Source organism: Adiantum capillus-veneris, chromosome 22 (assembly GCF_014529385.1).
Source record: "Adiantum capillus-veneris isolate H3 chromosome 22, ASM1452938v2, whole genome shotgun sequence".
Classification (NCBI taxonomy): domain Eukaryota; kingdom Viridiplantae; phylum Streptophyta; class Polypodiopsida; order Polypodiales; family Pteridaceae; genus Adiantum; species Adiantum capillus-veneris.
This window is the reverse complement of record NC_140952.1, coordinates 14,707,371-14,723,782: the sequence shown is the minus strand read 5'-3', so window position 1 is coordinate 14,723,782 and position 16,412 is coordinate 14,707,371. Positions and strand designations below refer to the sequence as shown.

The following is a 16,412-nucleotide window of genomic DNA, read 5'->3' as shown; positions in this document are numbered from 1 at the left end:
TGACAAAGCACTTGAAGTAGGGGGTGTTCCCACAAGCATCTCAGGCAAGCTTCTCAAGGCACCTCAAGCATGGAGCCAGTCAAGCACCTCAAGCATCTTAATCAAGCACCTCAAGCATGACAAGCACCTCAAGCAGGACAAGCACCTCGAGCTTGGGCCGAGTTCCCACCTCAAGCTCAGCCCTAGCTTACCTAAGGTCAAAGGACTTTTACGCACATTATTGGAGGTCTTCAATGAAGCTAACCCTAAGGTCTTATGCTCCATTGGATAGCCTTGCTCTTTGATAGACCATCTCTCATTTGGGCCCCTTTATCATTGGCCCCGTGTTGAGATAGATCTATAAGCACATATCTATATCTTAACACTTGTTCCCGTTTATTCTCCCACATTAAGTTATCAATTTAAAATGAGAGAATCATTTGGGTTGGTTAGATATTAGATTTTATGACATTACCTCTCTCTTGAAATCATAGGCATCCTCGACTATGAGGTAGAAGGGATAAAGCCGTAGTCATCAGTCAATTCTACTTAGCGGGTAGAGGATCCCTTTTTACCCTACGACATCTTTCCAAGATGGATGACTAATCCATTTGGTGCTTGGGAGACATAGCTGCCGCAAGCATGTCTGCTCTTTAGTCCATTTCATTCTCCCAAAGTAGAGTGACAAATTCTACTTGGTGTTTGAGAGACGTCGTCATCACAAACATGATTGTAAGCATGCATACTAGTTAAATTTGTGCACAATTAAAAAGAGGAATAGTCTTATAAGACAAAAACATGAGTCATTTTAAAAGAAATTTGTACATTTGCTTACTCTAATGTAGCATTGTAAGCATTGACAAGGTTCATACTATCCTTAAGTTGTATTCCTTGCATCCATCTAGCATCTTCAAAAGGATAATTTTTGAACTTAATAAGATACCGTCGGATAATCTTACCATGTCGTAGTACCTTGTCTTCATGCCGAAGAATAGCTTCGGGTTGTAGCACCTCTTCTTGGTCTTCAACTTCGGGAGGGTCTTCAATAATTGGTTCAGTTGGTGGCTCTCCTTTATAGGGCTTACGTAGGCTTACATGAAAGGCATTGTGTATAAGCCAATGGTTGGGCAACTTGAGTTGATAAGCCGTCTCATTGATGGGCTTCAAGATTTGGAAAGGACCATAGTATCTTTTTGCTAGTTTAGCATAATACTTTTGATGGCCCGTAGGATTTTTGCCCGTCGTTTGCCATAATCGAGCCTTAGGAAATTTGAGTAAGACCCAATCATTTTCTTTGAACATTAAAGCTCTTCTGTGCTTGTCAGCAGCAGCTTTTTGCCTTTGTTGAGAGATGGATATAGCCTCCTTAATCTTTTGAAAAGATTCTTGTAGGTCACAGCTATACTCATCGGCGGTGAAGATCTTCCCATGTACTTTGAGTAGCAAGGGACTTTTTGGTCTTCCCTCAATGATCTCAAAAGGTGCTTTCCCCGTAGAAGTATGTACAGTATTATTGTAGGCATACTCTACAAGAGGTAAGTACTTTTCCCATTGTGAGCGTTGATCTACTTCAGTAACATAAGTCTTGAGTAGATCGAGTATCGTAAGATTGGCTATCTCACTTTGGCCATCCGTTTGTGGGTGATAGGCCGAAGAGAAATTCAATCTTGTTTGTAGATTTTCAAAGAGACCTTTCCAGAAATTACTGGTCATTCTAGGATCTCTATCTGACACGATGGATGTTGGTAATCCATGGTGCTTGAAAATCTGAGATATGAAGAGAGTTTCCATTTGATGTGCCTTAATAGTCTTTTTGATAGGAATAAAATGTGCTTGCTTGCTAAACCTGTCGACTATTGTCCATATTCCAGTATTCCCATGGATAGACTTGGATAATCCAAAGATGAAATCCATGGATATACTCTCCCATGGTGAATTTGGAATAGGCAATGGCTGGAGTAATCTAGGTTGCTTCCCTCTATCATACTTGGTCTTTTGGCATACTACACATTTTGAAACATACTCTTGTATGTCCACTTTCATTGTAGGCCGATAGAAAACGTCTCTACTCCTCGGAGAGTAGGTTGAATACCTCTATGCCCCGCATATGGAGGAGCATGGGATTCATACATAACTTTCTCACGAAGGGAATGGGTAACACATAGCCTATTGCCGTGGAGAAGATAACCATCCTGCAAGGTGAATGGTTCCTCTTTCTTCCCCAAAGCAAGGGCTGACATTATGTCTCTAAAGTCAGGGTCAGTAGCATACTCATCTATCATAAAAGATAGATCATTGTGAGTAGCTATAGACACCGCATTGACCTTTGGTCGTCGTGAAAGTGCATCGGCCACTTGATTGTGCTTACCAGCTATGTGATCAATATGGAAATTAAATTGCGAAAGAAAATTTGCCCACCTCATTTGTTTGTCGGAGAGCTTGGTTTGCGTCATGAAGTACTTGAGACTTTGGTGGTCGGTTCGTAGGATAAATGGAGTCCCCAATAGATAGTGCTTCCATGTGTCTAGGGCATGTAGAATAGCTAAAAGCTCTTTCTCATAAATGCCCAAGACTCGTTCATCGGTATTGAGCCTTCGGCTCTCATATGCTATGGCATGCCCTTCTTGTAGCAAAACTGCTCCAAGGCAATCACCACAAGCATCACATTGGACCTCAAATGGTTTTGAGAGATCTGGAAGCACGAGGACTGGTTGGGAAGTAAGCTTCTCTTTGAGATTTTCAAAAGCATTTTGCTCCTTAGCAGTCCATACATACTTGACGTCCTTCTTAGTTAAGTCGTGTAGTGGTCCTGCTACTTGAGAGAATTTTGTTATGAAGCATCTATAGTATGCACACATACCAATAAAGCTTCTTAGCTCATGTAGGTTCCTTGGGTTAGGCCATGATTTTATTACCTCTAACTTTGATGGATCCATACGGATACCATCGTGAGAGATAATATGACCTAGATATTGAATCTCTTGAAGGAAGAATTCACTTTTCTTTTGGTTGAGAAAAAGTTTGTTCTCCCTCAAGGCTTGAAAACTCACTTGGAGATGTTGCTTATGTTCCTCCAAAGACTTGGAGTAGATGATGATATCATCAAAGAACACTCCAATGAATTTGCGATATGGTCTAAAAATTTTCTCCATGAGACGATTGAAAGTAGCTGGTGCATTAGTCAAGCCAAAAGGCATGACTAGATATTCATAAAGACCAAATGTTGTGCGAAACGCAGTCTTTAGGATCTCTTCATCCACTATCCTTATTTGATGATAGCCACTCTTAAGGTCAATCCTACTGAAGTAGGTAGAGCCTTGTAGCTTATCAAACAGATCTTCTACCTGAGGCACGGGAAATCTGTTTTTGATAGTGATATGGTTTAGTGCTCGATAGTCCACACACATACAGTATGTACCATCTTTCTTTTGCACTAAAAGGACTGGAGAACAAAAGGGAGAGGAACTAGGCCTCACCATCCCTTTGTCTACCAATTCCTATACTTGCCTCATAATCTCCTCTTGTTGAGCTTGTGAGACTCGATAAGGAGGTTTGTTAGGCGGTGAGCTTCCTGGAAGGAGCTCAATATGATGGTCATCATCCCTTCGTTTTGGAGGTAGGTCCATAGGGATATCATCGATGAACACATCTTGGAATCCTTTTAGAAAAGTAGACAAGTCTAACTCTTCTTGATTCCTATCATTTACATTTGATGAAACATTATTAGCTTTTAGAGACTCTTTGACATAAATCATGTACGCAAAAACCGAGCTCTTCATTGATTTATCAAAAGAAAGAGGATTTACAAGTGGAATAGTGCGACCACGCTCACTAGCATCTATATACATGTTCTTTCCCCTGTAGGTGAAGTAGATTTTCCTTTCAGGGAACTTCATGTTGGCTGCCATGCGATCAAACCATGGCGCCCCTAGGATAACATCCTCATGTTGGAGAGGAGAGATGAAGAAGTCTTCTTTATCGACATAGCTTTGGACATGAAGCCTCAACTTCCCAATCAAGGGAGTAACGGAGGCTTGCTGTCCCTTGAAAGCTGAATCAGCTGTTACTATATCTCCCATCTCAAAAGCTTGAATGCCCAACTTGGTGGCCAACTCCATTGATATGAAGTTTAGAGAAGAGCCAGGGTCAAATAAGATGAAGGCATCATGCTCTCTTACCTTTCCCCAAGCATAGGAAAGTGATGATCCTTTGTAATGAGCATCCTCTTTTGGAGCTTCGATGGTGGAAGCTCTAGGAGTCTCATTGCAAGTATTCTTCTTGGGGCAAGAACGATAGCCATGTCCTTGCTCCCCACACTTGAAACACTTATGGTCCTTGCGAAAAGCTTCAAGCTCTTCAGGAGAGAGTTTGTTTTTACCTTTCTAAACTCCCTTCTCCTTGGACCGATTGTTGTTGTTGTTGTTGGAAGTGCCTTGGGAATTATTTTGAGCATTGGATTTCCCCTTTGCATCATTTTTATCTTTGTTTTCCATGGGCTTGACATTACGTCTAGCCCCTTGATGGAAATTGATGCGTGAAGCAACCATGGTGTGATCGATTACTTCGGTAATAGTACCAGGCCGTTGAGAGTTGATGTATTCGGCCATCTCTTCAGGTAATCCCGCACAGAATTGCTGTCTTTGCTCGGCAAACTCTATCTTTTGAAAGACAGTAGCTTTGAGATGTAAATCCCAAAACTTGTCTACATACTTGTGGATAGACTCATGAGAGAGAAGCTTCAAGCCGCGCCATTCGGTAAGAACTTTATCCATAGTATCGTTTGGAAGGAATTGTTGCATGATGGAAACTCGTAGAGTTTTCCATGTCTTTGGGGCTTCTCCATTGCCACGAAGGCTAGCCCACCATTGACGAGCTGATTTTTGGAAGTACATAGCTACATGGCGTAGCTTGGAGGACTCTGTGAAGCCCTCGTCCCCAAAGGCCGCATCAAATTGCTGGATGAAGGCCAACACTTTGTCGGTAGCACCAAAGGTGCCATCATAGGTGAGAAAAGAGATACTCTTTCCTCCCTCCTTGAACTTTTTTAGCTTTTGTAACCTTCGCCATGCAGGAAATGATTTGTGATGTCCTCCCCTCTTGTATTCTCTAGGAGAATAGCCATAACTTTCATCGGAAGAGGAGGAAGGTGAAGAAGAAGGAGAAGAGGGTGACCTCTTCCTAGCCCTTTTCTTCCTTTGTTTCCTCTCTCGCCTTTCAGAGTGATGAGGAGAAGGACTATGGGTTGATCTTTTCCTCTTGGGAGGAGTAGGCGATCGTTTAGACCGCCGTCTTTGTAGAGCCACATCTTCACAGGAACTTAGACTTTCATTGCTTTCTTTCTCTTTGTATTCCTCCTCTCTAATGGGAGAGAGTCTTCTTTTCGGGGTCTCATCAAGAGGCCTCCTAAGCTCTCTCTCCTCTTGGAGAGGACGGGAAATTCCATAAGCACGAAGTTGTTGAGTAACTTTGGCTTGCAAAGCACGGTTGCCCATAGCTTGCTGCAACCTAGTGACGAGATAATTCACAAACATGGGAGCATCATCATTAGCACCTTCATGTGCAAAATCAAGGCTATCAATGTTCATTCTACTCTCTTGATTATTGTCAACCATGTTAACAAAATTTTAGGTATGTTCTTAGTGTATGCTTTGGCAATTCAAAACCTTAGTTGCCACTCCTCTTAGCCTTTGAAAATTGGTGCTTAAGTATCTACACCCACGGCTCAAAGTGGTTAATTATAGAGAGTAGAGGAGTAGGTCTAACATAGCAGAGTTGCCGAGGGCTAGCTCCTTTCGGACTTCTTATGGCTCAATAATGGTAAAGCCGTAGGCAAGTCTAGAAAGACTCCATTATTAAGTCCAAAGCTCCCGAGGTGTGCACCATCCCCCACATAGTGGGCTCAACAAAACCAATAATAGATCCCAGTTCCACTTACCCTATTATAATTAACAACATCAACCATTTATAGGCTACTTAAGGACCTCTCTTCTTAAGCAAGAAAAGAGAAACCAAATGCTCTGATACCAATGTAATGGAATTGGCCTATTTAACTTGAGAGTAGCGGAGATTAATGAGAATACTTTTGAGTAATGTCTTTGTGAGCATAGCGGGTGAACATAATTGAAGATACATTATCATATCAATTAGTTAACTTGGCATGAACAATACTTTTGCAAGAGAGAGAATTTAGAGAACATGACAACAGTTGAGGACCGGATTTATGTGGAGCCGGTCCCCCCTCCAATAGGCATTTGTATTATGATTTCTCCCATAAAGAGAGACTTGTTACAATACAATCTTTGTATTCCTTGTGACCTAGGTGATGCAATGAAGATGGAAAGCTTCATGCATCACAAACATAGCATAACATAAACTTGAAGAAAGCTTTAACCATGCCAAGCCTCAGTCCCAAGACCTCAAACACCTTCGAAGGTGGAGAGAGCTAGCAGGGAATGAGGGTAGGGAAGAGGAAGAAGAAACATTTCATAAGAGAAAGAAGTAGTTCCTCATTTCTCATACTCTTGTTGCTAGCATACATAATAGCATAGTAATGAAGAAGAAGGAGATGGCAAGCTTAAGCATTGAAGCATGGCTCTTGGTTGGATTTGCACTCCATAGCCAAGAGTGTTGGTATAGGCTCTCAACCTCTACTTGCTTGGAGAGGGAGCTCTTGCACTTTGCATAGCACACAATGAGAGTGATTGTGAGTGTGTGTGGGTGAGTATACCCCCTAAGCAACCCCCTAGCTTGCATGGTCGACCCCCCCTTGTAGCTCATGATGAAAGCTCATTGGACCCCTCCAGGCCTAGCCAATCACAAGCAGGAGCCATTACAAGCAACAAGGGTAGCCTTGGGACAAGTGTCCCCCTTTCCCCTTTGAGAGAGAGGAATTGATAAATGCAAAATCAATTAATTTAAATATCCTAAATTATCATTGGACCCCTTGGGTGGCCAACCAATAGGCTTCAGGCACACCATGAGGGCAACATGAGGAGGAACTTGACAAGTGTCCTTGCTGCCTCTTCATGCTGGGGCTTCCCTTGTGTGTGTGTGTGTGTGTGTGTGTGTGTGTGTGTGTGTGTGTGTGTGTGTGTGTGTGTGTGTGTGTTCTCTCTCATCCCCCCCCACTTGTAGGCTTGCCCCCCTCCTGGTAGGGATCTTTTTGACTTTGGATGAGCAAGCCCCTTAGTCATCAAGCATGACAAAGCACTTGAAGTAGGGGGTGTTCCCACAAGCATCTCAGGCAAGCTTCTCAAGGCACCTCAAGCACCTTAATCATGCAGCAAGTCAAGCACCTCAAGCATGACAAGCACCTCAAGCACAACAAGCACCTCAAGCACGACAAGCACCTCGAGCTTGGGCCAGGTTCCCACCTCAAGCTCAGCCCTAGCTTACCTAAGGTCAAAGGACTTTTACACACATTATTGGAGGTCTTCAATGAAGCTAACCCTAAGGTCTTATGCTCCATTGGATAGCCTTGCTCTTTGATAGACCATCTCTCATTTGGGCCCCTTTACCATTGGCCCCGTGTTGAGATAGATCTATAAGCACATATCTATATCTTAACACTTGTTCCCGTTTATTCTCCCACATTAAGTGATCAATTTAAAATGAGAGAATCATTTGGGTTGGTTAGATATTAGATTTTATGACAGGTATGTAGTACATTTGTATTAAAGACACCTACATTGAAATGGATTGTGGATATTATCAAATTGTGAATCAATCAATTATTAAAGATAGGTAGTATATTTGTATTAAAGACACCTACATTGAAATGGATTGTGCTTTGTTGTCAGCATACGAGAGAGAGAGAGAGAGAGAGAGAGAGGGGGGTTGAAAGTTGGAACATTGCCTACTCACCAAACTTGAAACGTTGGTGTGTGTGTGTGTGTGTGTGCGTGCACGCACACGTGGTTAAATAGTGTGAGAGAGAGATGATCCAAGGAATCAACATCCAAAGTCCAAAAGTGCACCACCATGTTGGGGGAGAGAGAGAGAGAGAGAGAGAGAGAGATAGATAGATAGATCGTTCTATTATCGTCCTCGAAGGTCAAATATGACCTATGGGACCAAATGAACATGTCACGTGGTGTGAGTGGAGTTCATAAGTGACTCTCGATGCTCAAAAATGGCTGAAATGAGCGTCGCAATAGAGAGTCCACATCGTGGTTGGGAGAGCAAGGTATGTAGGGAGAGCTCATGGCTGAATATATGGGGAAAAGAGGACCTAATGTGGTCAAAAGCTGAGCACTCAAGTAGTGTGTGGTACTCACTCTCTCGCACTTGACGAGGGCATAAGGTGCAAAGTCGATGACACTCCTCGCCAGTGCCCGAACGTCCTGTCTCACAGCGTAGAGAATGGGAGCTAAGACGAATGGCGGCAATGGTGCGGATCGCACTCAACGGGATGGGCTCAAGGATGTAGGAATGGGTTCGGTTACCTCGTTCCGAGAAGAAGAGAGATTTGTAGTTTGGGGCAACGTGTGTGGTGTAATGGCTGAAGCGAGAACCTCCGGATTTCTCCCAAGCCATGATACATTGGCGTTGTAAGAAGGCCTCATTAACTTGGGAGTCGATTGACGCATCCTTGACCAAGTGACATGCATCCCATCTTCCAAACCATTTCTTGATATCAAGCATCCACCCCGAACTTAGTATTTTGCTCTTGCATGTCTTTTGAACCTTTTGACTTGCTTCATATGCGATTCTAGGAAGTCGATGCAAAGGGCTACGTTGTGTCTTACGCATGTACTCCACAACCCTTTCCATGCCCAAGACCTCAATGGGAAGCGATCCGGACTCAAGAAGTAAGAGCACGTAGGGTGTTTGTGTCTTGACTTGGAGAAAGTTGGTGAGAAAACGCTTTTGAACATTCTCAAACTCTTTCCAAGTAGACTTCCCGATGCTTCCACCCCACACCTCCACTCCATAAAGAAGCACCGGTGTCACCAATGTGTCAAAGAGGTACTTTTTGAGAGCCCAACACTTGATCTCTCCTGCATTGCACATGTTCTCAAATGCATAATAAGCCCTCTTTCCGGCTTCCAAGCGACGCATTGCACAATCCTTCCATTTATGATTGGATGGAACCTCAAGGCCAAGGTACTTGAAGTGATCTACCACTTCAAGTTTCTCATTGTTGTATACAATGCATGGATTTTCGTCATTGAGGGTCTTTACAAGCATAACCTTGGTTTTGGATCCATTCACGATCAGCCCGCTATGTAGGCAAAAGCGTTCCAAGACAGTCATAAGCTTTTGTGCATCTTCTAAGGTATGTGCCAAGAGCACTACATCATCGGCATAAAGCAAAAGCATGATCACCGCATTTCCAATCTTAACCTCTTCTATGCCTTCTTGCTGCATAAAATCAAGAACCATGTATTCCAATTCATCAATGAGTAGCCCAAAGAGGGTTGGGGAAAGTGGGCATCCTTGTTTGACACCAATAGTGCTTGCAAAAAATTCTAAAATTCCATCTCCCATACGTAATCGACATATCACTTTTTGGTAGATGCGAAAGACTGCATGCATAAATTCTCTCGGCACTTGAAGGCTTTGCATACGTCTCCAAAGATTTCCTCGTGGTACCATGTCAAAAGCTTTCTTGAAATCCACAAAGCAACAATACAACTTTTTTCCTTTCAATTGAGACGCTTCCATAAGAACTCGAAGAGTGACAAGGTGATCAATAGTGCTATGATGCTTTCGAAAACCTGCTTGGCCAAGCGCACGTTTGCCATTCTTTTCAGCCCATTCACTTATCTTCATCTCCATGATACATCCAAATAACTTTGCCATCAAAGAACCAACCATTATAGTGCGATAGTTATTCACATTGTTTACATCTCCTCCTTTGTGCAAAGGTTTGATCCAATTTGCACTCCAATCATGAGGCATGCCATACTGAAGTGCAAGGTTAAACATATCGCATATCCAATATCGTGTTTTCTTGCTTGTCCATTTAATCATTTCAGCCTTGACACCTTGAAGGTCACCTGCCTTGCGAGTAGCAAGTTTCTCAAGCGCGCGGCATACATCTTCAATGGTAAAGAAGGGAGACATAAATGGAAGGGAGCTACAACCCTCCATCTTATCAACATTGGGTTGCTCATAGAGGTTCTTACAATGCATATACATATCCTCAAGAGTCAAGTCACCAAAGCTCTCAACGCGCTTGCCTTTTAGATTTTGCCAAAACTTGCCACATGCATGTGCTTTCTCTTGTGCTAAAAGAAGTTGTTTTTCGACTTCCCACCTTCTCCTCTTCTTTTGAACAAGTGCTTTGTATGTGTGTGAACATTCCAAGTAAACTTCCTTGTCTTTAATTGCATCCAATCTTAGCAAGTGTTTTCGGGCTTGACTACATTCCATGTCAAACCATTTCTTCTTGGTGCTACCCTTCTTAGACCTTTTGCAAGACATGTGTTTCGCCGAAAAGCATTCCTTCGCACAAGAGAAAATTACTTCTTTGAAAACTTTCCACTTGCATTCTAATGTTGGGCTCCCTTGATGCTCTATCATGCTTAACATTTGGTCCACCATATCATCATATATAAGTGCTCGTTTGAAGTCTAGACGTAGGTACAAATGATTCACATCATGATTGGAGGCTACATGCTCGGGCCGTTTACCACACTTGAGGTCAATACATAACATCCTATGATCCGATTCCGGATTCCATTCACCAAGTGTAAAGCTTTGTATGCATTCTAAAGTGGCTTCTGAGAACAACATATAGTCAATCACGCTAGCACCATTGTGCTTTCTACATGTAAAGTCATTGGTGCCTTGCCATAGAGATACACCATTTGCAATGAGCATTCCGGTACTATTGCACATATGTAGAAGTGACTTTCCATAGTGATCCACTTCTTTTGCATCATTAGAACTTCGATTATACATGTATGAGTCATCCACTCTTCTTGAGACATGCGGCATGTCGACTTGTTGTGTGTCGTGTTGTAACATATTTGTGCGAGCATTCATGTCTCCAAAAACAATGACTTCACCTTGATCCTTGTAATGAGCAATGTCTTCCTCTAGTTCAACAAAGGGCTGATCTCTATCCATATTCAAGCGAGCATAAAAGTTGGAGTCATAGTGAGGAATGTAGCAGCCGGCCACAAACATGACTTGACCATTTGGTGGGCTGATTTTCAGCCATAAGTATCGTTTATACTTATCTTCTTTGACAATGAAAACATCTTTCAAACCCTTTTTGGTCATACATGCTACGCCTCCTTGGCCTCTTCGTTGCTTTGCATTTTTGGCCCACATCATAGAATGCACATCGTATTTGTCAAATCCAAGAATTCGTTGCGCATCATGCTCCCATGTTTCGACAAGAAGTATCACATTGGAGTCATTGGTAAGCTCATCAATGCCAATTCCCGCATTCCATGGATACCCGTTACAATTCCAAAAGCTTATTCGCAAGCGTGAGTTGGTCTCATAGATCATGTGTCCCTATTTGTTGGGTAGACTTGCATCCTCCTCAAGTGCCTTTTCTTCTTGAGATGATACCTTAACCTTCTTGCTTCTTTCCTCGTATGCTTTGCGACGTACATTTTGTTGCATAAGAGTGCGATCCTCATATACATTACAACCTGTTCCTTTGAGGTAGATCCAACCATTGTCAAGGATGATCTAAGCCTGCCTGACAATTGAGTTAAGATTAGTCATGGGTGGATGGGCAAGCCATTGTCATGTATATTGAACAAGGTGGTGGGTTCAAGTTCGGTGGAGGCCAATGGCACACATGGTTTTTACCTCCACCATTCGCCGTGAGATTCTCGTCAAGGTTTTGCACCATTGTTCCCACTACTCAACATTCATTTAAGACCCCATCCTATGGCTTTTAGTGTAGAGGCTCTCATACTACCTAATATGGGTGCCCCAAACTCTCATGTTCAAAAAATGGTCCATATACCCTATATGCTATCCAATTTATGGCTAGCCCAAGATATTAGATTGGGTTTTTTCTTTGTTAAACTTGTCCATGTGGAATACTCCACATTCTACTCAAGTGTCTACATTGGAGCCAATATGCTAAAATCATGGAAGGCCATGAAAATAATCCAATTTGGTTGAACGTTGTGTGGGTGTATGAATACCAGCTGGTTACCACCATTGAAGCAAGTTATGGTGTCGATGTTTTTGATGGAGAGAGTAGGCCGTGGGAACGCCGTTGTGCTTATAGAGGGAGGAAAGGGATATGCATTGTATCAACATCAAGGCTGCTTTTATGGGTGGTGCAACCCAGGTGTGTGTTTGTACTTAACCCAGCTCTGGTTAAATGGGGGTGACCAATAACTGGTGGGTTTGGAAGCCCTGCTCTGTGCCCTCCTCGCTTATCGACACTTGTCCTGTTTCCAGTAGCTAAGAAGCCAGGCCCTCTCCCCATCGCTTGCCCCTCTTTCTGCTACCCCCATAGCCCTACGATGCTCCACTTCACGCCTGCAACGCATGGGCACGATTGAGTCTTCCTTTTCGCGCCCTTTCCCCAACACGAATTCTCTCACTCACAAGACGCAGAGCGAGCTGTCCTTTTGCGCCAAAGCGCCATTCCCCCATATGGACTCCATTGCTCGTGGCTAGCGTCTGCTGACGCCTCTCTCCATGGATTCTCCGAGATAGATCAACTCCGCTCCTTTGCAGGCAGGTGGCATCAGCGCTGGGTAAGCTTCCTTTTTTCTCTCCGTTTTTCTGAAATTCTCACATGTATACGTTTGTCGTCCCAATCGTGCTCTGTTCCTATGCTCCCTCATCGTGCTCTGCTTCTGTACTTCTTGATGTGATGCGTCCATGTTTACATCTCTCTGGTTGAGAAAGATCCTTGGCTCGCCAACACACTCGTACTAGCAGTGGGCACTTAAATTAAAGGCAGATTGTGGTAGCAGAGTATCAGATGCCAAATCGATTGGATGAAAATTTGACCTGTCCTTTTGGATTGATGTTTGTCCTGTAGGGTTAAATGCATGCGCCATCCATCTGCCCCGTTTTTCTGCGCTGCGCAGGGAACTCTGTGATTCGAGAATTCTCAATTGCATACTGATATCTCTGCTAAACACAAGTGACGCTAACTTTGTCTTTCTGCAAAAGCTCTTTCTTTTGTGACAGAATCCTATGTAAGGAGCCCTGGCATACATTCATGCCACTTAAGTTGCGAATGCCCATTTTTCACTAACTCGCCGTGAGCTAACTTGTTGGTCTCCTTAAGGTGCGCAAGCATCTGAGGGTGTCAGCACTAAACTTTGCAACAGTTTTGCACTTTTGCATCATGTATGTGGCACCTTTGGATTCGGACTTCCTACTTTGCTTTCCTTTGTTTGGGAAAGAAAACTCTCTACTTTATGTGCATTTCCTGCTGTCTTTCTTCTGCCATTGCATCATTGTTCATGTTTGCTGCTGAACTTGACAAGAAATGTGTAGCCAACTCTGGAATGCTGTTGTGTTGATCAGGCAAAATACATGAATTGGGCATTCACATACTAACTGGTAAATTGTCAATACTGCCTAGTGAGTGAACAGATCGGATTCTTAGCATGGCGTCTAAGGGGTGGGCATATGTTTTCACCAAGAATGGTTCAATGCATATTTTTATTGGTGCTGTTGAGAGTGTCTTGTGTTACTACGTGGAGAATGGGTCATCTCATGGACATGGTATGTCCCTGATAGCATATTGGCAGTGTGGGGAAGATCTGAAGCATCAGTAGGGCATGCTTTTAACCCAGTCAATGAACAGAACTACACTCCCAAAATTTGTCAGATTATCTCTATGGATTATGTCAGCATGGTCTAACCCTTATTGAGCTTGTAGTGGCCTTTTCATCGCTGCAGTGGTCGCATTGCCAAAGTTCTTAACAGTTTACATAGTTCCTTGGAAAGGGACTTGGCACTGACAAGACGGTAAATCCTCAGCAACATACGAACAGAACAGAAACTTTAAACACTTGCACTTTTAAACTCAAAGTAGTTGAGGCACGAAGTGGCGGAGTTCGGCTTCCAGATGCACTGGCCCCAAAGTTTGGCACCCCTTTTCATACTTAGTGCTGTAATGATAAGAACAGAGTACAACCACCAGGAAGAGTGCTCTGGTCTGTGTACCCACACAATGATCTGCAAGAACGTCTCCCTAAGCACAAATTTAAAGGCCCAGGCCAAAAACTACTGTTACAAAAAACTGGCCTTTCAAAAGCTCCAAGGTGCCCCCAAAAGCGTCCAAAGTGCCACGTGGCCCGTAATCGTCCTGCTTGCCACATCATCAATCTATGGAAATGCCATGTCAGCATATTACGTTTGTGCCACATCATCACTTTTGTGACAAGAGGGATGGCTGCAGAATTGACTATGACATTAGCTACTTTCCTGTCTTGCTAAGTTTTTCATAGCTGTCTTTTAATCAACAAGAGTACTGAAAATACATTGTGTTTACGGCCTCTTGCTTTTCTTTTCATGCATCTTTGTCACAAAGTCATTAATCTCTAGGATTGTTCATTTTTCTTCGTGTAGTGGCCGTAAGGCACAGTGTTTTGACACATAAGCATGCAGGGGAAATCAACAAAAGGCTGAACTGCATTCGAAAGGGCGTTATCTGTCATGGATTCACAAACTAGCCAGCAGACCGCAGCTGTGGTTGTGAGCAGCCAACCTCCAGCGGCAGGCCAAAGCCCAATGACGGTGGGTTTTCCGACTCCAACTGTAGTACCACCACCAGCTATAATGGCAGGACAGCCATCGGGCGTTTATGCCCCGGTTCCTCAAGCCATTGCAGGATATCAGCATGTTCATCAACAGCAGTTGCAACAATTCTGGAGCTCTCAAATGCAGGAGGTCCAACAAGTTACCGACTTCAAAATCCACCAGCTTCCTTTAGCAAGAATCAAGAAGATCATGAAGGCAGATGAGGATGTCCGCATGATTGCAGCAGAAGCTCCAGTCTTGTTTGCTAAAGCATGCGAAATGTTCATTTTGGAACTGACCTTACGGTCCTGGATACACACAGAAGAAAACAAGCGGCGAACTTTACAGAAGAATGACATTGCTGCAGCGATCACGCGAACTGATATCTTTGATTTTTTGGTTGACATTGTTCCTCGGGACGAACTTAAGGAGGAAGGTCTTGGAATACCAAGAGCTGGTGTTCCAATGGGGGCACCTGCTGATGCCATCTATGGGGGTATGTATTACATGACTCCTGGAGGCTGTGGTGTTCCACCACAGCCTCTGGGAGTCATGCCTATGATGTCACAGCCACCACCTCCACCCATAATGGCATCACCTGGAATCATTGTAGGTAGACCTGCCATGGCAGTAGATCCCACTATGTATAGGCCGGTTATACCTTATCCTCCTCAACCACCGGTGCCCCAAGTTTGGCAACAGCCGATCACACAAAATGTTCAAGCAGAAGCTCCGGAAAGTAGCAGTTAAGGGAGCAGCATTAACTAAGTAATGAGTTAAGGTGCCATCTTCTGTGGAAGGTTGAGAACAAGGTATCTAGCTCTCAGAAACCAATATCAGAGTTTTGCATGTAGGGAACTTTAGTAACCGATTCTCCTTTATTCGGACCCAGAATCAGGGTTGTGCATGTAAGGAAGTTTAGTAAGTGGTTCTCCCCTATTTAAACTCTGCCGTTGCCTTTGTCTCTGTGCTTAGAATCCCCTTTACCTGCCCGGCAGCCCTTATAAAACCCCCTTTCACCTCTTCCAGGAAAAGTCTGCATGTCCTTGAAAATATATATTGTCTCTAGTGAGACTCTCAATGTATTACTTTAAAGTACCATGTTTCGAAATTGGTTTAATTGTGTGAGTGAGTGACCGGAAAGGGAACAGGGAGCATTGTTTTGCTTATTGCATTTGGTTGCATAGTAGAGCATGAATATATGTAGTGATAAATTTGTACAATCTTGAAGAAGGGCTCCAGGAACAGTGGAGGAAAGTTGTATGGAAACTGTGTAGTGGGCAAGGCTTGGAAAGATGATTCTAAGGAGCTTGGCTTCAGTTCTCGAAGCAAAATGGGAAAAAGCCAACATATAGTGGAGAGGAAATGTCCTTATGGAGACTCAAAGATGTTACGATAGAACTGATACAGAGGGATTGAGTTGTTTCCCATCTAAAGTTGTAAATACTGTTTTCAGTATGGGTTTTGATTTAGGTTCTAGTCATCATTCCAAAATGCTTTTATCGTGTTCATAATGAAGCCAACCCTCTGAATTTCGGAGGAATAGATTTTGCGGCCTGAGCTACAGTTGTAGGTTCATAGAGACCAAGTAAATTGGTCCAAAACACATGACCTTCTGTCATCTGATTGCTACTTTTTCCATTTTAGCTTCCAAAGAACACATATATTCCAAAACAAGGTGCCCAAGGAAAAACTGTTGTTTGCGACAGAATCTTCGGTGGTTGCTGTACTTTGGGTTGAAAACT

At 43.3% G+C, this 16,412-nt stretch overlaps 1 protein-coding gene across 2 annotated transcripts; it reads left to right on the top strand.

The window, feature by feature from the left end:
- The first annotated feature begins 12,291 nt into the window (after window positions 1-12,291).
- LOC147428944 (nuclear transcription factor Y subunit C-3-like) lies at window positions 12,292-15,778 on the top strand. 2 transcript variants are annotated; one of them, XM_086495240.1, is made up of 2 exons: window positions 12,292-12,662; window positions 14,536-15,778. In XM_086495240.1, exon 2 carries the CDS (start codon window positions 14,584-14,586, stop codon window positions 15,415-15,417), a length of 834 nt encoding a protein of 277 aa, XP_086351366.1. In that variant the 5' UTR covers window positions 12,292-12,662; window positions 14,536-14,583; the 3' UTR covers window positions 15,418-15,778. The 2 variants fall into 2 exon arrangements, with proteins under 2 accessions (XP_086351366.1, XP_086351367.1); XM_086495241.1 differs by having other exon boundaries at window positions 14,497-15,778.
- The last annotated feature ends 634 nt before the right edge of the window (window positions 15,779-16,412 follow it).